The sequence below is a fragment of the Choloepus didactylus genome, chromosome 15 (genome assembly GCF_015220235.1).
Source record: "Choloepus didactylus isolate mChoDid1 chromosome 15, mChoDid1.pri, whole genome shotgun sequence".
In the NCBI taxonomy this organism is placed as follows: Eukaryota; Metazoa; Chordata; class Mammalia; order Pilosa; family Megalonychidae; genus Choloepus; species Choloepus didactylus.
The window spans coordinates 41,673,552-41,692,794 of NC_051321.1; the positions used below are offsets into that span (position 1 = coordinate 41,673,552).

The window sequence follows — 19,243 nt, forward strand, 5'->3', positions numbered from 1 at the left end:
TCTGTTCTTAATCCTCATAGTTTGACATTTACAAAAAATTAACAAAAATCACAAAAGGCCTCTAATCATACCAATAAGCTTAAAGGAAAGAGAGATAGCCTCATGAGAGGGCCTTAATCATTCAAACGTAATTGGTTTGATCTGAGAGTTATAAACTATAGACAGGTCAAGTTAAAAAAAAAATCACCCTTCCTTATTAATTTTCTTCTTGCTTTAACTACAATTACAGTTATTAGACAGGCATGTAAGAGACAAACAGTATTCCTATAACACCATCTAATGTTCAAAACACTTTGTACCCATTCTCTCACAAAGCAAACCCAGGAGATAGGCTCTCTCCATTTTGGAGACTGAAAACGAGAATCACTGGATAAGTGATTTGACTCTGGTCACCGATGACAGAGCTGTGGCTTTGACCAGTGTCTTCCTCATCCCAAGCTTCATGGGCTGTCCACTACCATATGCTCCCCTCCAACTAATTCTCTTTTCTCAATAAAATCTACATGCTTAATCAAACTTTTCATACTGCAGTAAAGAAAGCATAATATTTTGACATCTGCAGATCATAACACCACAAAAATTACTTGAGCAATGACAATCAGTTCCAACTAGACAAGCATTATGCCTTAGGCAGCCCTTGAAAGACAGGAAATGAGGCCAACCAAAGGAGAAAGCTATTTAAGTAGAAAAATTGTGTCTTTGTCAGAGGATATCTAAAAACATTACATTTCTGAGTGTGTACGTTTGTATCAACTCACTGCAAGGTGGGGGTGGTGGAAGAGGGGAGGTTAAAGACAGAAATGCAGACATACAGAAAGAAGGAAATAATTTGAAAATATTTTTTTCAAAAAATATAATACATACATTAAGTAAATAGGGTAAAATACGGACACAGCTGTTGAATCTAATGGTGATATATTTGTGGTCACTGTATTTTTCCCCCATTTCAACAAACAGAAAATGTATTAAAAATAAATTTCCAGAGTATATCATAAGGTCAAATATAGATTCATTCCAGTAATCACGCATCTACACTGCACTATTAACTGATGTCCTTGATGTACAATAACCAAGGGGGTAGGAGCCTCCAGCTTGGGAGGCAAATTGCCTGGGTTCAAATCCCAACTCTGCCACTGTGATCTGGAACAATGTAAGTGCTCTGATCCTCAATTTCCTAGTCAGTATAAAGAAGATAACAGTTTCAAAAAGGCCTCAAAGATCCAATGAGAAACTATGTGTAAAGTGCTTAGCACAAGGCCTGGGTGCATAGTAAATGCTCAATTACTATGTTATCATGGTGACAAGAGGCTCTGCATAATCCTGAAGGTAACTTCAGATAGAAAAATGAGTGAATGACATTAAATAGAAGTTTGGGATTATTTAGATTGAACTGTATGAAAAATTGGTTACCCATACTATGATAAGATCATGCAGAGCCTCTAGTCACCAGTACGTTAACAGTAATCAAAACCCAACATTAATGGAGTGTTTTACTATGGGCCAGCACTGTGCTAAGCACTTTATATGCAATTTCTCATTTGAACTTGCATAAGGCAGGGAACAATTATTATTCTCATTTTACAGATGAAGAAACTGAGGATAAGCTCAAGACTACCAAGCCAGTAACTGGTAGAGTTGGGATTTGAACCCAGGCAATCTGCCTCTAAAGCCTGCTACTGACAGAAACTACCCACCTGAACTTCGGTAAATCACTTCAGGTTTTAGGACTTTGATTTCCTTCTCTGTAAAAGGAGAATAATGGTCTGGAATTAGATGTTCTCAAAGGTAACTTCTGAATACTTCTCTGGACAACCATGCTATTTAAGCCCCAACTTACAACATATAGGAAACATCTCTGCTCTAGTACTTTTACATACCTAGGCTTCCCTGTCTTACACAAATATAGGATGATGCATATGTATAATTCCCCTTGTAGAGTGCCTCATTGTTTCTGAGCTCTGTTGGTGGGAGGTACACAAGGAGGCATTAGCCTGATAGAGAACCTCAGTAGAAAGTTCCATCACTAAGTTCCTTTGAATGGAGTCCAAAGAGAACCTGAGTTAAAATGAATTGACAGCATTAGTACTAGAGGGAAACTAAGGACACCTTTCCAGACTTTTCCACCTTTCCTTAGTTATAGAAATGAAGTGGCTTTTAGATATAAATAATTCCTAAAGCAGCAGCCACACCAACCAGGAAACCAATCAACCTTACTACAGGGAGGAAAGGAAGCATGTGTAGTTTGAAAACCACATTCAAATACAGCTATTGCTTTTGCAATATAAACCACAGAAGTATAGCTCCAAAAAACCCACTATGCTGGTAGGTTATTGGCAAAAGAAAGTAAAGAATTATTGCAGGAGGGGCATGGATTTTTTTTTTTTAATATTAAAAAATATATATATATAAAAGTAGTGTGGTGGTTTGGAGCTGTATGTACCCCAGAAAAACAAGTGCTTAAACTTAATCCGTTCTGTGGATGTGAATCCATTGTAATTAGGACTTTTTGATGAGATTACTTCTGTTATGGTGTGGCCCACCTCAATCAGGATGGGTCTTAATCCTATTACTGGAGTCCTTTATAAGTGGAATGAAATTCAGACAGATAGAGAAATCCAGGGGGAAGCAAATTTGAAGGTCAACAGAACTTGGAAGAGAAGGGAGAGGCCATGTGATAGAGGAGCCAGGACCAAGGATCACCAGCAGCCAGCCCCAGAAGACCCAGTCTGCTAGAAGAAAGCAAAACCATGAGTTAATATATTCTCACCATTAAACCAACCCATTGCATAGTATTTGCTTGAGCAGCCGAGGAAACTAAAACAAGCAGATCACTGTTGAAAGCCCCTTTTTGCTCAAAGGGTCTGTGAAATAGAAAATAAATTTGGAATTCTGTGAAATAAATGCTTCAATTTAAAGGAAAAGATCACATTTGCCAAAATAAACATAACTAAGAAAAGGAAAAGCTATTAGGACTAAAGATATTTTCTCCCCCTTTTTTTTAGAGAAAGGATTATTTAAAAATGCACAAACATGCAAAATTCTGCACACAAGACTGAAGGTGTTTTGTTTTTTTTTGTTTTTAAATATATTTGATACAGATATCAAATTAAACCAACTCTGATAATTGTCCAAGCCAAAGCGCAAACCATATTATTCTTTCTTTGGTTTTAACATTGCTTTAAAACACTGAAGCTCCATTTTAAGTAAGAAAAATTGGAAGTAAAGTACAGTAATTTGTCCTGAAGCCATCACATAATTCTAAGTTTTAAATCAAGACTCCGCTCCTACGAATCTTTTGGCCATTCTGCCTACTCAACAGCACCACCAGGTAAGAAAACACAGGAGACCAGACTCAGTCGAGCCCGTTTTGACTCTCATTAGCATCTCTGGTAAATGGTTTGCTAAAAAAACAATTAGCAATCCCCACATAACTATGAATATCAGAATGGGGAAATTTTGTGGATTTAATGTCTCTCCAGCCCCCATTTCAGGAGATAATTAATCAACAGCTAGTTGTATTCAGATTCAACTCCTAGAAAAGAGAACGATCTGTCTACACCTTCAGCCTCCAACTCCCAAATCTCCCTATCAGATTTTAGGTTATCCTCTAGAAGAATCAAAATAAAAAGAGGGACTCTTAGAAAATAAAGGGGCCTCCTGCCACTACCTGCTCCAAAAATAAGCACACAGAGAAATTCAGAAAGCGGATTCCTTCTTTTCTCTGTCTATCAAATTAATCCCAACCTGTATCTTCTCTTAATTCTATTAAAATATACAAATCTTAGAATGATGGGAAGAAATGCATCTTAATATTAAAATTTTCTATGTCTGAAATTTTATGTTTTTGTTACCACAATTAAAAAATTAATTAAAAAAAATTTTTTTAAGAGACAGACTACAGAGACAATATAATTAAATTGAATATATGACCCTGGACTAGATCTAATAATGGAGAAGAAAATAGCCAAAAGGACATTATTGGGACAACTGAAAAATATGGAATATAGACTACATGTTTTACAGCAGTATTAAATTTCTCAAACTTGATAATTGTACTTAATATGGTTATGTAAGTGAATATCCTTGTTCTTAGGAAATATACATAGATGTATTCAATGGTAAAGGAACCAACTTTCAAAGCCTTATAAATTAGATAAGCAGACAGAGAGATTGGGATAGAATGATATGACAAATGTGGCAAAATGTTAAATGTTGGTAAATCTGGATATCTGGGTAGGGGTTATATCGGAGTGTTCTACATTATTTTTGTATTATATTTGCAACTTTCCTGAAAGTTTGAAATTATTTCAAAATAAAAAGTTAAAAAAATCTTCCATGCTTGAAGGACCCCTGTGAAAATTTGGTGAAGTTATAGATCTTCTCCCATTAAAAACTTACACACAATTTGGGGGTTTCATAGAACCTTTGAACTGTAATGGTTAAAAACACTTGCTCTAGCCTAGAGAGTCATGTGTTTCTCAATAACCTCATCTCCTCCTTTATGGACCAAAGCTACCCCAAACATCTGAAATGAAAAGAGCAACAAAAAGAAGGCTCCAATTGCACCTAACGCTTTATAAACTACTTCTCTCAAACTGTAAATTCACCCATCTTTCAGCACTGCTCAAAGGATTTTTCTTTCATTTCCTTGACCACTCAAACTGGATCTTGTCCAAAGCCTTCCCTACATCCCCTCTTCTTCCTTTTCCCCTTTCTTTTTTAACTGACCCTAGAAGCTTATAGACAAGTCAGTTTGTAAATGAAGAATAAGTGTTTGGTTGAGAGCAAAAGTCCCCAATAAACACTCACCTTCACCAGCCCTTTTCAACCCATAGTGTCCAGGACACCACCAACCACTGTGGGCTGGTTCAGAAAGCAAGAACAGAAATAAAGATACTCTGCATTCAACCTTTTCGTCTAGGGCACTTCCTGGGTTTTTCACTGGCAATTAACACCAAGACATAAGACTCAGTTTTCATTAAAGTTGCAAGACTTTTACTTTGCCCAGTTTCAAATGGTGTAATTGATCTGCATGGTCTTCTTAAATAACCCAACTGGTGAAGGACACTGCAGCTTTAAATATTTCAGTGCTATCTAGCAAATAGACTCCATTGCAATATGGCTCTGAAGGTCGCGTCCTATTGTCTCCTTCCTCTGCAAAAAAACAAACAACTTCTAAGTCGTCTTCTAGGTAACATAGAAAGGTTACCTCCCTAGAATTTGCACCCATTACAGAATTCCGATGTTTACTGGAATCTCACTTTCATAATTTTCCTGGAAGGGGCCATATTCTGGTTGATATTAATGATTTCAGAACCTTATTGGGACATAAACACGTGTTCACATTAGTTTAACTGAGGATATACAACTGTCTGAAATGGCACCACTCAAGGTCTGTTAACCTCTTTAATAGTACGGCCAGGGCAGTTTGGGAATGGACAACTTCCATACGGTACCCTGAATCCGGGATTGCATAACCTGAAATGTGTAGCTACTTAATCTCAGCCTACTCATCCTGGGACTATGCCGGCACCGTGCCATACACTTGCAGCTTTACTTGTCAAAGAAGGTCAAAATAAGAGACACCTGAGCGGTGAAGGAGAAAATAAAAGAAAAAGGCCTTTTTCTATCCCACCAGGGCACATTAATACAATTCTTTGAGCAGTCACAATGCTCCCCACCCCCGTTCCCGCAGGAGTGGAACAGCCCCAGTGAACTGGCGATTTCGGAAGAGGGATGGGAGGTAGGAGGATGCTAGGCATCGCTGCCTTTTCTTTCTTTTTTTTTTTTTTAAGAACATTAACCAGTGATTATAAGGCAGAAAAGAAGGACAAAGGGAGAGAGGCAGAAGAAAGCGGTGTGCAGGTGCACCGGAGCATTACCTGAAATGGCAACAAATTGTTACCATTATCGGTCCGGAAAGCGTTATCCTCCATCCAGGACTTGGAGGTGAGCGGGGCCGCGCGGGGAAACTTGGGCGGCGCGATCACATTGCTGGAAAAGGGCTTTTTGAGCGGCGAGATGGGGTTGAGCGGCGAAGGCACCCCGACGCCCACGCCCACGCCTACTGCCCTGCGAGGGTCTCGGCCGGCTTGCAGGCCACCCCAGGGGTTGGATGAAGCGCTCCAGGCAGCGTTCATGCTCTGGTGCGTGTTCCAGCCGGAGGAGGCGGATGAGGCGACCGCAGCGGCTGCCGCGGCTGCGACGGCGGAGGACGATGACGGCTTGCTGGTCATGATGGGCTGGTGGCCGTACGCAGCGGTGCTTCTCTGCGCGTAGGGCGCCTGGCTGGGGCTGGCGGGTGACCGGCGCTGCTGCGCGGGCTGGGGCTGCGGGGGCTGCGCGGGTTGCGCTGGCTGTGGCGCGGGTGGCGGCTGCTGATGGTGCTGGGTCTGCGCCAGACCGATCTGCGGAGAGAAGGTGCCTCCGAAGACTGGGTTGACATGGTGTGGGAAGTTCTGGAAGAGCATGGTCCCGTTGACTGGGGTGATCCCCTGGAAGAAGCTGTCCTCCACGGCATTCGTAGTGCCCGTAGACCAAGTACTGCCGAAGGACGGCGAGAGCGATGCGCCCGGCGCCGCGGGCTCCTGCGGTGGCGGCGGCGGTGGCTGCTGAGGGGGCTGGTGGAAACTCAAGCCCGGCAGGAGCGGCGATTCCATCTGCATCTTGTCCTGGCCGTTGGGGGCCGGCGGGGCCACGTTGGAGCTGAGCGCAGGCACTGCACTACTGTCCTCCGGCTTGGGGGTCTCTGAGGAGAGGGGCGTGGACGGGGCTTCCGCTGCACTGGGCTCGGGCTGGGGCTGGGGCTGCTGCTGCTGCTGCCGCTGCTGCTGGGGCTGGGGCTGGGTTTTGCTTTTGTCCATCAGTAAATCATCCTGCATGGTTTGCGCAGCTGAAAGAGGAAAAAAGAAGAAACGCGTTATTGTCAATGTGATCATCAGTGCCCCTCGCTGAAGCGGGCGGGTGTTTTACTTGCGAAAACCTAGTGTCACTGCTACTAGCCAATTGCAATGCAAATCCATAATCCCCCATTTAGAAAAACTGGTCAGGCTGGGGTGAGGTAGTGGTGGTGCTCCATCTAGGTTTCTAAAAATACTGATAGCATCTTCACCCTTTCTGATGTCTCGGTTCCTTTTCTGTATTTGTGAGAGATGTGCTTATAAGACAGAAAGAGAGCAATTTCGCCACGTCTCTTTTCCCTTCACCGGAACTCAGAGCATTCACCCTGCAATGAGAAACTGATTCTGGTTCCTGTTTTTTCCCAAGCACCACCCTCCCCCGGTTATTTGCATACGTCAATAAATACTGCTGCGTCCTTCAGCAAGGTTAAAAAGACACCGCGCAGGACCCTTTCTTTCCCCTTCCCTGGCTCGAGCACTTTAAAGAAACAGTAGACTTATCCCTCTTGATTAGCAAACTGCCTTCCTGCGTTGATAATTGTTTCATTTAGCTGCAGCGAACCACGAGGGGGAAAATTCTTGGCATTTGTTAGGAGGAGGATTCAGCTGCACAATCATTCTCTGGTCTCCCAGTAGCTGCAGCTACTCCATTTTGTTGGGAGACAAAAAAAAAAAAAAAAAAAAAAACACAAAAAAACACAAAAAAACACCGTTTTTAAAGAGGTAAAAAACAAAAACAAAAACAAAAAACCTGCTGAAACATCTGAACATGCTTGCGTCCGTACTCTAAAAATTACAGTTTTTCTGCTTATTCTCCAATTTTCTTGCCTCCAATTCTGCCGCACAAGAGATTTCTTGGCATCTCAGTGCTTCAGGAGCCTGAGAATTTTCTCTGCAAAGTGGGGAAATGCTTCTGGTTGGATTTTAGGGAGAGAGAGAGGGGGAGGAAGAATATGAATGTGAGATTGGGGGGAAGGGGGTCTTTAAAAAAATCCTTCTGAGATTTAAGTAGACAAAGCAAGATGATAATTCTGGTGGTGCCAGAATTTCATTTTTGAATCTTCCTGCCACTGCCTTGGTCACAACACTGGCAAATTTAGATACACTCTTTTATCACTAGTACTGCAGCAAAAAATTAGGATTTGAAGACTCTGAACTACCATTTGCTAGCAAAAGTGTTAAAAATAGCGTAGTACAAAGCCCCAAGTTCTCATACATTGTAATTATAGTGCATTGCCAACACTGCTTCATTTATCCATATAAGGAGTGTATGGTATTCTCCATTTCACATAGAAAGGCTATATTCACCACTGCCATACAGCCTGTTTTCTTATTGAAGGATGGAAATAGTAATCCCTCATAACCAGGAGATTTTCATAAGCCTAATTTTCACTGAGTTAGCTTGTCCCTTAGAACATTGCTTTAAATATATGAATATTATACTGTTGAGACCCTGAAAAAAAATATTTTGAAATGTTAAAGCAGCATATGACCAAACATAATTATTTTTAGATGATGATTCAGTATAACTGTAACAAAGTTATTAATATACATAATACGGTTCTTAATTAACTCAGATACTTGAAGAAGATCGTTCTCAGGACACCTGTGAAAGGGCATTCAGGCTGTTGTAAAATAAATATTAGAAAATGGAGATGCTACTTCTCTTAACTATTAAGGAAAAGATGCCAGGCCAAAAATTAGGATTAAAAGTAGTTCTATTTTATTAAAGGCTGGCTTTAAAATGGTTGAGATTTCATTTTAAAGTTTCATACACACAGACATGCACACACACACAAATTAGTAGGCTTAAGGAAATGCTTTATAGCCACCTTACTCTCCTTTGCAGTCCTCACTCCCTTGCCTTCCCTCCCTATGCAAAAGAAAAAAAAAAAGAGAGAAAAAAAAACCCAACCCAGTATGATACATATCACAAATTACCAGCTACTACCAACAAAACCTATCTAGGATTGCATTTATTTCTCCAGTTCCCTTGGCCTAAAACAATGGCTTTGATCAGTATTGTAAAATATGACACAAAGAGGCAAGCATAGCTTGGATTCACACAACACAAAGTTCTATTGCTGCCAAGGTGATGGTCACAGAAAGACATTTCATACTTGGTTTAAGCAGTGCTGCAGGACACCATTACAATCTAGGACTTGAGTTACTTCCAGTGGGCTAGAATTGTCTTTACAATAGCAATATCATCATGGCTGAACTATGCATTTCATTATAATTTTAATATCATCCAGCTTTCTAGTTGCTTGTATCAATGCTTTTTGTTAATGCTCTAGGTGAAAAAACTAATGCTGTACTATAACAAAAAAGCCAAAAAAAAAAAAGTAAGCTGGATCAGAATATTTTATAGTGACTGTAATTAATACTAATATATTTGTTTAACCAAATGTTTTTATCATTCCAGGAACACCCATTTCTCTTCTCAACACTCCTTTAGGATATAAATCTCACTTTCTGCATAAATTCACTCTGTCAAGGTCAAGACCCACCCTTAATACATAAGGCCGTTTTAACCAAAACGTAAGCAGTGGATTAAGATAACATTTACAAAGTTAATATGCACTGGTTCTCAGTAACTGCCTGTAAAGCTTTTTTTTTTCTTATTTACAGCTAAGTCTGAGAAATAGATACCTCCTTCCCCTCCCCCCACCACACACAATGGTTCTTCCTTTACATGCAACAACCCAATCTCAAGTAACAAAATCTTAGTAGTGTTTACCTTTGAGTGTCCAGTTTTTAAGGATCGATAAAATTAAAAAGTGTACACTATTTATTTTCTTCTTTCAGGCTGATAATGTGACCGCTCAGGGCAAAAGCACTTTGACAACTGTAAGCAGAGAGGGCATGCGCACACAGGGAACTGTGGGGGCTGAAGTCCTTCACAAGGTACTCTGCCTGACTTCACCACGTTCAGCCAGGAAAAGAGGAAGCTTCGTTAATACGGATTCCAAGGGGAAGAGGTTGTACCCGGATTACATTATATCCTCATAACCAATCAAAATCACGAGTTGTTGAAATGAAAAGGGGAGAAAATAAACTGGTTTGTCAAGTTGATTTGGGAAGTGAGGTTAAAAAAAAACTGGATTGTAAGACTCAGAATAAATAAACCCAGCAGTGCTACCTTAAATGGTATTAGAATGGCAATGACAGAGAAGCCAGCAATAAGAAGCCTAGGAGACTGAAAGAGATAGGGGTGGGGACTGACAAGCAAAGGAGAGGGGGGACCACTGGGGAAAAATAAATATCTAAAATCTGACCACACTTAAAAGAAACAGTTTTAACATAAAATGAAAAAACACTTTAACATTAAATGTGAGGTCAGTTAAAAACAGGTTTCTGTCACAATTTTTTGAAATCTTAACCACCAAGATTGTTTGTATTTGAATTTTCAATGGAGACACATTTAATATTCCACCTGATAGGTTCTGAATCAACTCACCTCATTTTTAATTGTCAGAATGGAAGTTTACCTTACATTATTCATACAATGATCAATCAAAGTCAACTCTTTTGAAAGAAGTAAAATAATATTTGCTAAAATATTAAATAACAAGTTGATATATTTAGCAGTTCACTATATAGAACAGTAGGAGAGTGACTTCTTTCTTTAAGACAAAATGTGGATACAGTTTCCATTAAAGTATATTTTTGAGAGGGTGTATATTTTTCCTATCTTAACCTCATGACTCCAAAGCTGGAACCTTATAGTATATTAACATCAAATGTTATTATGTATAGCTTCTGGGAACAATAGTTAAACTACAGATTTGCTCAGGGAGGCAGAAGATGTTATTTCTTGTGTGATTTGTTTCAATGCCTCTCATCCACAAGGTATAGATGATAACTATGCTGATTGAACTTAGAACTGAAAATCTTAAGCTTCATTTATAATTGTCTTAATTTTCTATTTCCCTTCTTCACCAATTAGAACAAAAGTTTTTCCAGTGGCCACAAATTTACAGTATTTAGTAGTCTGTTTCTAATTATTTCTAAGGAAAAAAACCAAACTGACAGTTTAAAAGGGGAAAAAAAGTTTTGAGTAAATCGGCCAAAACCTCTGTGTAAATGAATTAATGTTTACTTATTCCTACAGTGACCTTAGCTCATACTTACTATTTTTTCTCTCTCTCTCTACCCTCCTAACAAGAGCTTCACTCCTACTAAGATACGATACTCACCATATGCATTCCAAAGTCTACTTGGATCAAGTCAAAGTTAATCTTATCCCTAAATCTGACCTACCAAACTTCTACCACATTTTCAAAAACTCAAACTAAATAAAATAAATTAACAAAAATTTTAAATTCCCTCACAAAATCCTTACTAAGACTGCTTTAAGAAATAGATTTTTTTAATTATTTGAAATCAGTATGTTAAGATTTTATTGGTAAAACAAAGTTTTAAGTTATTCAGATGTGCTTAAACATGGTTTACTTGAGCATTTATTAATGCACCCGATTCCAAGTGCAAGTCCACTAATAATTGGTGCAATGAAGAAAGATAAACTTTGGCCCTGACCCTTGACAGAAGATACTAAATAATTAGCACTGCCCATATTTGGTGGAATTTTATTGTATTTGAAATTGAACTAATCTTTACCCTTTCTTTCCTAAAATGAGCACTCAAATCTAAAAAGAAAATGACTCAAATATAAAGGCCAATGTATAAATAAGTACCAAGCAAACAACAAATTACATGATGACCCCCAATTACTATATAGCTCTTCTCTACTGAAATCCTGTTTTATTTTGTTAACCGAAAGAGAGGGTGCTTTCTCAAACTTTGTCTTCAGGTCACAGAGCTTAACCATATACCCTTTTGAGTATATCCCTTTTGAATGAAGGTTATGCAAAAATAGAGTTTGCAGCATTAACTCTGTATGATGTGCAGGGGTTAAATACATCTTTCTTTCCTCCCTTCCCTAATTAAATCATTAGCACAGTGTTGTGTAGTTGGTGTCACCTCCAAAAATGCTTGCTAAATGAATGAATGAATAGATGAAGCATAGTTTTTTATTTTCTGAAACAGCCATGCTTTAGATAAGTATTAAATTATTATCCATTTAGAAGAGCAATTACTTTGCTATTTTATTGGTGTAAAGGGCTAAGAATGGCCAAGATGATTTTGGGGGGAGGAGGGATTAAAGGACTTACACCACCAGATATCAAGACCTATTATAAAATTATAGTAATTGGACTGTGTGGCTATTGGAACATGGATAAGCAAACTGACAAATAGAATAGAATAGAAAGTCCAGAAACAGATTCATGTCTGATTAGTGAAAAAGGTAATACTGCTATGGGTGAAAAGATAGTCTTTTCAATAAAGGGTATTGGAGTCAACTGGATATCCATATGACGAAAAAGAGATCTTCATCCTTACCTCACACTATACTCAAAAATCAATTTCAGATGGATGGTAGGTAAAAGGTAAAACCATAAAATCTTTAAAAGAAAGCATAGGAGAGAATAGTTTCATGACCTTGGGGTAGTCAACAATTTCTTAAACAAGTTTCAAAAACAATAACCATAAAGGAAAAATTTAATAAACTGAACTAATTAAATTAAGAACATATGTTTACCAAAAGACAGAATTAAGAGGTTGAAAAGTCAGTCTCTTAATACCATAATACTATACTATATATTAATAAGACTTGCAATCACAATATATAAAGTACTTTCACAAATCAATAAGTAAAAGGTAGATATCTAAAATTAAAATCAGCAAGAGATTTCAACAAAAGATATCAAATGGCAAAAAAGCATATGAAACAGTGCTCTACCTCACTAATCATCAAGGAAATAAAAAATAAATGGCCAAAATTGGAAAAGTCAAACAATATCAAGAATTAGTAAAGATGTGAAACAACTCATTCTCAAACACTGTTGGTAGGAGTATAATTTGGTGTAATTTACAACCACATTACAAAACTAGTAGTGTCTATTAAAGCTAAATACCATATTCAAATATCTTATGACCCAGCTATTCCACATCTAGATATATACCCAACAGAAATGCAAATATTTCACCAAAAGACATGTACAAGAATATTCAAAGAAGCATTATTCATAACAGTCAAAATCTAGAAACAACCCAACTATCCATCCACAATAGAATTGATAAATAAATTTGTGATATGTTAATATAATGAAATATTGTAGGACAAAGATAATGAATAAATTCCAAATCTATAGAACATAAATGAATTACATGAATAAAATACTGAAAGAAGCATGACACAAATGAGTACATACTGTTTGACTCCATTTTTATAAAATTATAATAAAACTTACAATGTTAGAAATCAGCATAGTGGTTACTTTTGCAGGGAAATGATTGGTACATAAAAGGGAGTTTCAGGGATACTGGTGACACTGTTCATTGAACTGAATACTGTTATAAAGGTGTATTCACTTTGCTGAAAATTCAGCAAATAAACACTTATAATTTGTGTCCTTTCTGCATGCATGTTTTACTTCCATAGAATTTACCAAAACATATACATGTATTTGTAAAGGTTAACTATCTTCTCATCTTCTGTAGGGTAATGAGGAGGGGAAAAAAAAAAAAAAGCACAGCCTGGCCTATTTGGAAAGGGAGCCTTAAGTCTGAGTCATCGGAGCTAGAGAAATAAACTGGGGCTCCCTATAAGCCAGGCCCTTGCTATAGGCACTGTAAATGCAAAGATGAAAAGAGCCAAAATCCCTTAACTTCCAAAAACTCACAGCCTGAAGGGGGAAAAACTCAAATAAATTTGGTAAACTTTAAAGATTATTAAAACCCAAGGCAATTTACAAATGGAAGTCCACATCCTCTGAATGAGAACCTGTTATGCAATTCTAGATCAGACTAATTGAGAACAGAACAAGAGAAAAGGGAGCAAAAGATGAGCCAGATGTGGTTTGGTGGGCAATCTTGAGAGCACATGGGGTTCTTTTTGTTTCTTGCATCTCTGCCCATTAGTCTTGGGTTCATTCATTCATTCAAAAACTTAGTAACACAAAGTAACAATTCCAAAAATTCATCTCTCTATTGACCTTGTAGGTCAATTTCTAGGAGGAAACTGGGGTTATTAGGTAGTAATATCCTCAATTTCCCAGTTGTCCACCACCAACCACCTGCCATACAAACTTATCTGTATCCCCACCCAGACTTTCTTTCCTCCTATCTCTAAGGAAGATAAGTCCCCCTAAAGATCAAAGGTTAATCTCTTCATCTGTGGTACAGAGCCCAGTTCTTTCCAGTTTCCTTGAGACTTAATTCCATTAGTTAATCATTCCAAGTCTCCCTGTTTGAAAGAAACCTCTAAATCTGAACTCCACTTCCTATCTTTCAGTTGACTACCCAATCGACTACAGTCTGGCTTCTGCTCTTACCATACCCCATTAATATTGTTCATGCTACTGATCTTACTGAGGTCACTAATGACCAACTGACACTTCAATTCCTATTTTATTTGTCCTTCATCCTTGGCCCCCAGAGATTTCCAGCCAGAAGGAAAATGGGGACCTCAGTCCTACAACCACAAGAAACTGAATTCTGCCAAGAACACTGAGCTTAGAAGCAGATTTTCCCCAAGTGTCCCCAAACAAAACTCAGTCCAGCTGACACCCTGATTTCCATCTATGGTAACCAGAGCAGAGAACCTAGCCATGCTGTACCAGACTTCTCACCTACAGAACTATGAGTTAATAAATCAGTGTTGTTTTAAGCCATTAAGCTCATGGCAATTTGTTACACAGCAGTAGGAAACTAATACACTAGTCCATTTTTTTAAAGACACTGCTTTCCTAGCTCTTCACTTATTTCTACATGTTCCTTCTCAGTCTCCTGCCCCCTAAATACAGCTTCCCCCAGAGTTCTCCTAATTCTACACACTCTCCCTGGGCAGTGTTATCTGTTCACAGACTTCACCACTCTCTAGGGTTCAAGATCAGATCTTTTTGCTAAGCTCCATACCACTCCATACCACAACTTTTTCTGAGGAACCCACAAGAACTTCTTCTCCCACATATTTGCTTCTGCATTTATTTTTCATTTACCTATCCTGTTTAATGGCACCTTTATCAATCTATCACTCAAGTTAGAAATCTGGACAAAATTCTGCCCTTTCCCTTTTCCCTTACTGAGGGACAAGTCCAATTAGTCACTAAGACTAATTAATTCTGCCTCCTAAATTTCAGCTAGACTTCCTTTCCTCTTCATTCACAGCCAGTATAATACTGCACCTGAACTATGGCAGTAATCTCCTTAGGCCTCTCATCTAATACCCATTCAATGTGGCCTCCATACTACTAAAGCCTGAGTAATCACATAGTTTTACTACATTATCTCTCTTCCTAAAACTCTTTAATGACTGTCCCCTTGTCGTGAGGATAAAATGTAAACTTACCTCTTCTCCTACTCCTCTTTACCAGTATATCAAACTACTATAGGTTCCTAGAAGGACCATGCTATTCTACTGTCACTGCCTCTGCACATGTAATTCCCTCTGTTTGAAATACCTTTCTACCTCTCAGAAGCCTACTCCTACTCAACCATTAGAATCCAGCTCAAATGTCATGTCTTTGAAGTGTCCCTGGCCATTTGAGCAGAGTTGTCCATTCCCTCCTCTATACATCTCTGTACATGCACATATCTCTATTACAGCATTCATCACATTTTAGTGTAATTATTTGTTTACACATCTATCTTTTCTAGAACAAACAGCTCAAAGGTTGGAACTATATTCATCTCTGTAACATAGGCACTGGGCCAGAAACACAGAGATGCTGAATCAGTTTTTGACCAAATCAAAGAAAAAGGTATCTTTTATTCCAATTTACAGAAGCTGAAAGCACTTCTTTAAGTTAGCACTGGATGAAGAGAAATTCTCTTGCCATTAAATATATTTCAAAAACACTATTGTTAATGATACAAGCTTTGGGATAATTAATTTACCTTGTTGCAAGACATTTGTTTCCAAGTTTTCACTACTTTCCAAATTGTTTCTTTCAGACATATTTCTAAAAAGCAATTACTTGATTGAAAGACATGAACACTGTTTTTGATACATATTAACAAAGTGCTTAAGAAAGGTTGCAGCAGCTTATACTTCTTCCAGAAATGTGCTTCTAATATGAAAACTGTGAATAGAGTACAGAACAAATAATAATATAGCTTCTGTTCTCATAAGGTAGAAAAAAGCCTTTATTCTTTTGATATGCTGATAAGATTAAGTCTCTTTCAGCATCCTACTATATTTAAAAATTTCATGTGATAAAAAAATAATGAAGAGAAATTTATATACTTACAGCAGACGTTTATTTGCCAAGGAGAATCCTTTTCAAGCTATGACGTATATATGAGTGTGTATGTGTGTGTGTATCTGATTAGAGAGAGATAAAAATGAAAAGCTTTCAGTTATGTTCCTGGTGTTTCCAGACTTCAAATGTAAGTAATTTAATTTTAAAAATTAATATTCATATATGTTTCATTTATTTGTGTTCATGTTGGGTCCAAAAAGTGGTCAGTGGATCAGATATTTTTATATAAAAAGTTTTATGAATCAAAAATGTATAGACATCACTTCTCAGCCTTTTGGCTACAATCAAGTGTAGTATCTGCTCTTATCAGTTTAGTCTCTGATATATCCTCTATCCGAGGACAATATATTAAATGGATTTTTGGAGCTAGGAGTTGGAATAGGAGCTTGCTCCATCTACTCCATGCAGCAACCTGGTATTGCAGTACTTCCAGACATGGTGCATCAAAAAAAAAATAATAATAATAAAAATAAAAGTATAGACTTATACCAGGATCTAAATTTGTACTTTAAAATTGGTCTCCTCCCAAGTTTTAGATTTTCTCCAATGACAGCTTGAGGCCCTCTCTCCACAGTGTTCTCTCCTTTACAGAGCATTTGTTTTTTTGTTTTCTTTAATAGAGAAGTTGTGGGTTTACAGAACATTCGTGCATAAACAAAGCATTTTTAATACAGCATACCTCCTCCCTTTAACAAACTATAGCTTGTTCATTTTCCTGCACTCATCATGGTAACTTAGCCACAAGAGCCCTCTGAAGACTGCAAAATTTGCAGAATGATTTCAGAAGATCTAGTTAAGCTTTTTTTTTTTAGAAGTTTTTAAAGTTTTTATTAGCATAACCCCTGAAATTCATGCCAACTCTAAAACAGATTCAACTACATAAAAATGTTCAGTATAAAAATACTAGTTAAGCTTTTTTAAATGGGTCATTTCTTCTCCCCCTATAGTAACTGTCATTTTATATTTTAAGTTATTGTCATTAAATATATATATATGTATATAAAATCTATATACATATATATTTGAAAGATTATGTTCTTTCAGAAGACTACTGTCCTAGTCTGCTAATGCTGCAGAATGCAAAACACCAGAGATGGATAGGCTTTTATAAAATGGGGGTTTATTTCACTACACAATTACAGTCTTAAGGCCACAAAACGTGCAAGGTAACACCTCAGCAATCGGGTACCCTCACCGGAGGATGGCCAATGGCCTCCGGAAAATCTCTGTTAGCTAGGAAGGCAGCTGGCATCTGCTCCAAAGCTCCGGCCTCAAAACGGCTTTCTCCCAGGACGTTCCTCTCCAGCAAGCTTGCTTCTCTTCAAAACATCACTCCCAGCTGCACTCCGTCCAGTCTCTTTGAGTCAGCATGTTTTATATGGCTCCACTGATCAAGGCCCACCCTGAATGGGTGGAGCCACGCCTCCCTGGGAACATCTCATCAGTTATCATTCACAGTTGGGTGGGGCACATCTCCAAGCAAATCTAATCAGCATCAAAACGTCTGCCCCACAAGCCTACATCAAAGAATATGGCTTTTTCTGGGGGACATAATACATTCAAACCGGCACAACTACAGAGTAGGAAACCCTACCCAGTTAATGTTTTTAGTTTTTCCTCAAATCTCCTGTCATTTTCAGCATTTCACTTTAAATGCTGTTCAACAGTTGCCCTCACTAAATTGGAACCAAGAGGGACCCCTCAAGAAGCTGGCCTTAGAGGTATCGCTGGCTCCCACAGTTTCAACTTCTATCCAAAGTTTTAGCTGTGGCTTTGAGCATTTCCCAAGAGCTACTCATCTTTCCAAGTGCCTGAATGATACTTCATCATGTCATTCATCATTATCCACAGGACAAGATTCAAAAACTCACTCTTGTATTTAGGGCTTTCCCCATCTAATCCCAACCTATGTTCTCTGATGCCATTATTCTATCTTCTCCACTCCAGGCAAACTGGTCTACATAGTCTCCTTATGGTTCTGAACCTTTCTGATGTTACTCACCTCATATGGAATGCCCTCCTTACTCTGCTTATCCAAATCTCACCTGTCTTCAAGTCCAGCTCAAACCCTAACTCTTAACAAAAACTTCTATCTGTTCCACACATTTATTGCTTTGCACGTCTACTTACCTTTTTTTTTTTTTTTTTTTTTTGGTAAAATTATGTTAACTCCCCTATTAGAATTCTAAACTTCTTGAGGGCAGGCACTGCAACTAATACTTTTGTTCTTCCCCGCAGTCTGGTAGAGTATCTTGCATGGGAATAATAATTTAAGCTAACATTTATGGAGCATATAGTGAGTGCTACATACAATGTTAAAGCTTTCCACTTAATCCTTGTGATAAATCTATTAGGTAAATACTGTTATGTCCCTATTTGCAGGTGACAAAAGGTGATTTACTTACCCAAGATCACAAAGCTAGTAAATGGCACATCTAGAACCTAATTTCAGGCCTCTCTGACTCTACAGCTATCTTTTGATAGTTTCTGATACAAGTAGGTCCTCTTGTCCTAATTGATCCATACTGCCTTCAAGAAATCTTAGGGGAGAACCTAAGATGCTGGCTAGGTGAGACAGGGCAAAAAAACACCTCCGTGAAAAATACTAGATAAAAACCAGAAAGTGACCCAGAACACCAGTTTCAGCGATGCACCAGCTGGACAAAGTCTGCTAAAACCACAGGGACCATGCACTTGCTGAAACCGGGAGTCTGCATTCTGAAACGAGTGAGTAAGCCAGCTGAAAGTCCCGCAGCCACTCTGCAGTGTGGAGAAACCAGGGGTTGATGTTTGGAGACGGACTAGTTCTTTAGGAAGAAAAAAAAAAAAAACCCAGGAGCAGCTGCAGTTATGACGGTGAGAACAGTGCAGTGAAGCACAGCAGGAGTGGGCTGTGCCAACCTCTCGGTGTCTGGCATGGAGGATAGCCCTCTGCTGACTCTTTCAGGGCCAGGGGGCAGAGGGGAGAGCCAAAAGGAGAAAGAAACTGCACAGCTTGCAGCTGGCTCCCTGACAGGC

General features: G+C 38.5%; 1 protein-coding gene, 1 long non-coding RNA gene and 1 other non-coding gene across 10 annotated transcripts in view; 2 read left to right on the plus strand and 1 right to left on the minus strand.

Annotated features, from left to right (window-relative positions):
• Positions 1-19,243, minus strand: part of CPEB3 (cytoplasmic polyadenylation element binding protein 3) — a 219,073-nt gene that overhangs the window by 177,143 nt on the left and 22,687 nt on the right. For 5 of the 8 annotated variants that reach the window (XM_037805178.1, XM_037805177.1, XM_037805176.1 and 2 more), the window contains exons 1-2: positions 9,640-9,748; positions 5,883-6,892 (exon numbers count right to left, since the gene is read on the minus strand). In XM_037805178.1, the coding sequence (XP_037661106.1) occupies positions 5,883-6,881 (999 nt within the window). In that variant the 5' untranslated portion in view covers positions 6,882-6,892; positions 9,640-9,748. Of the gene's footprint in view, positions 1-5,882; positions 6,893-7,111; positions 7,212-9,639; positions 9,749-19,243 lie in introns of those variants that run through there. The other 3 variants (XM_037805175.1, XM_037805173.1, XM_037805174.1) reach the window with 2 other exon arrangements.
• LOC119510812 lies at positions 5,869-10,024 on the plus strand. The gene is made up of 3 exons (XR_005212030.1): positions 5,869-5,949; positions 9,325-9,440; positions 9,708-10,024. It is a non-coding gene; the product is annotated as an uncharacterized LOC119510812 (long non-coding RNA).
• LOC119511054 lies at positions 16,484-16,674 on the plus strand. Its single transcript, XR_005212138.1, has one exon. It is a non-coding gene; the product is annotated as a U2 spliceosomal RNA (small nuclear RNA).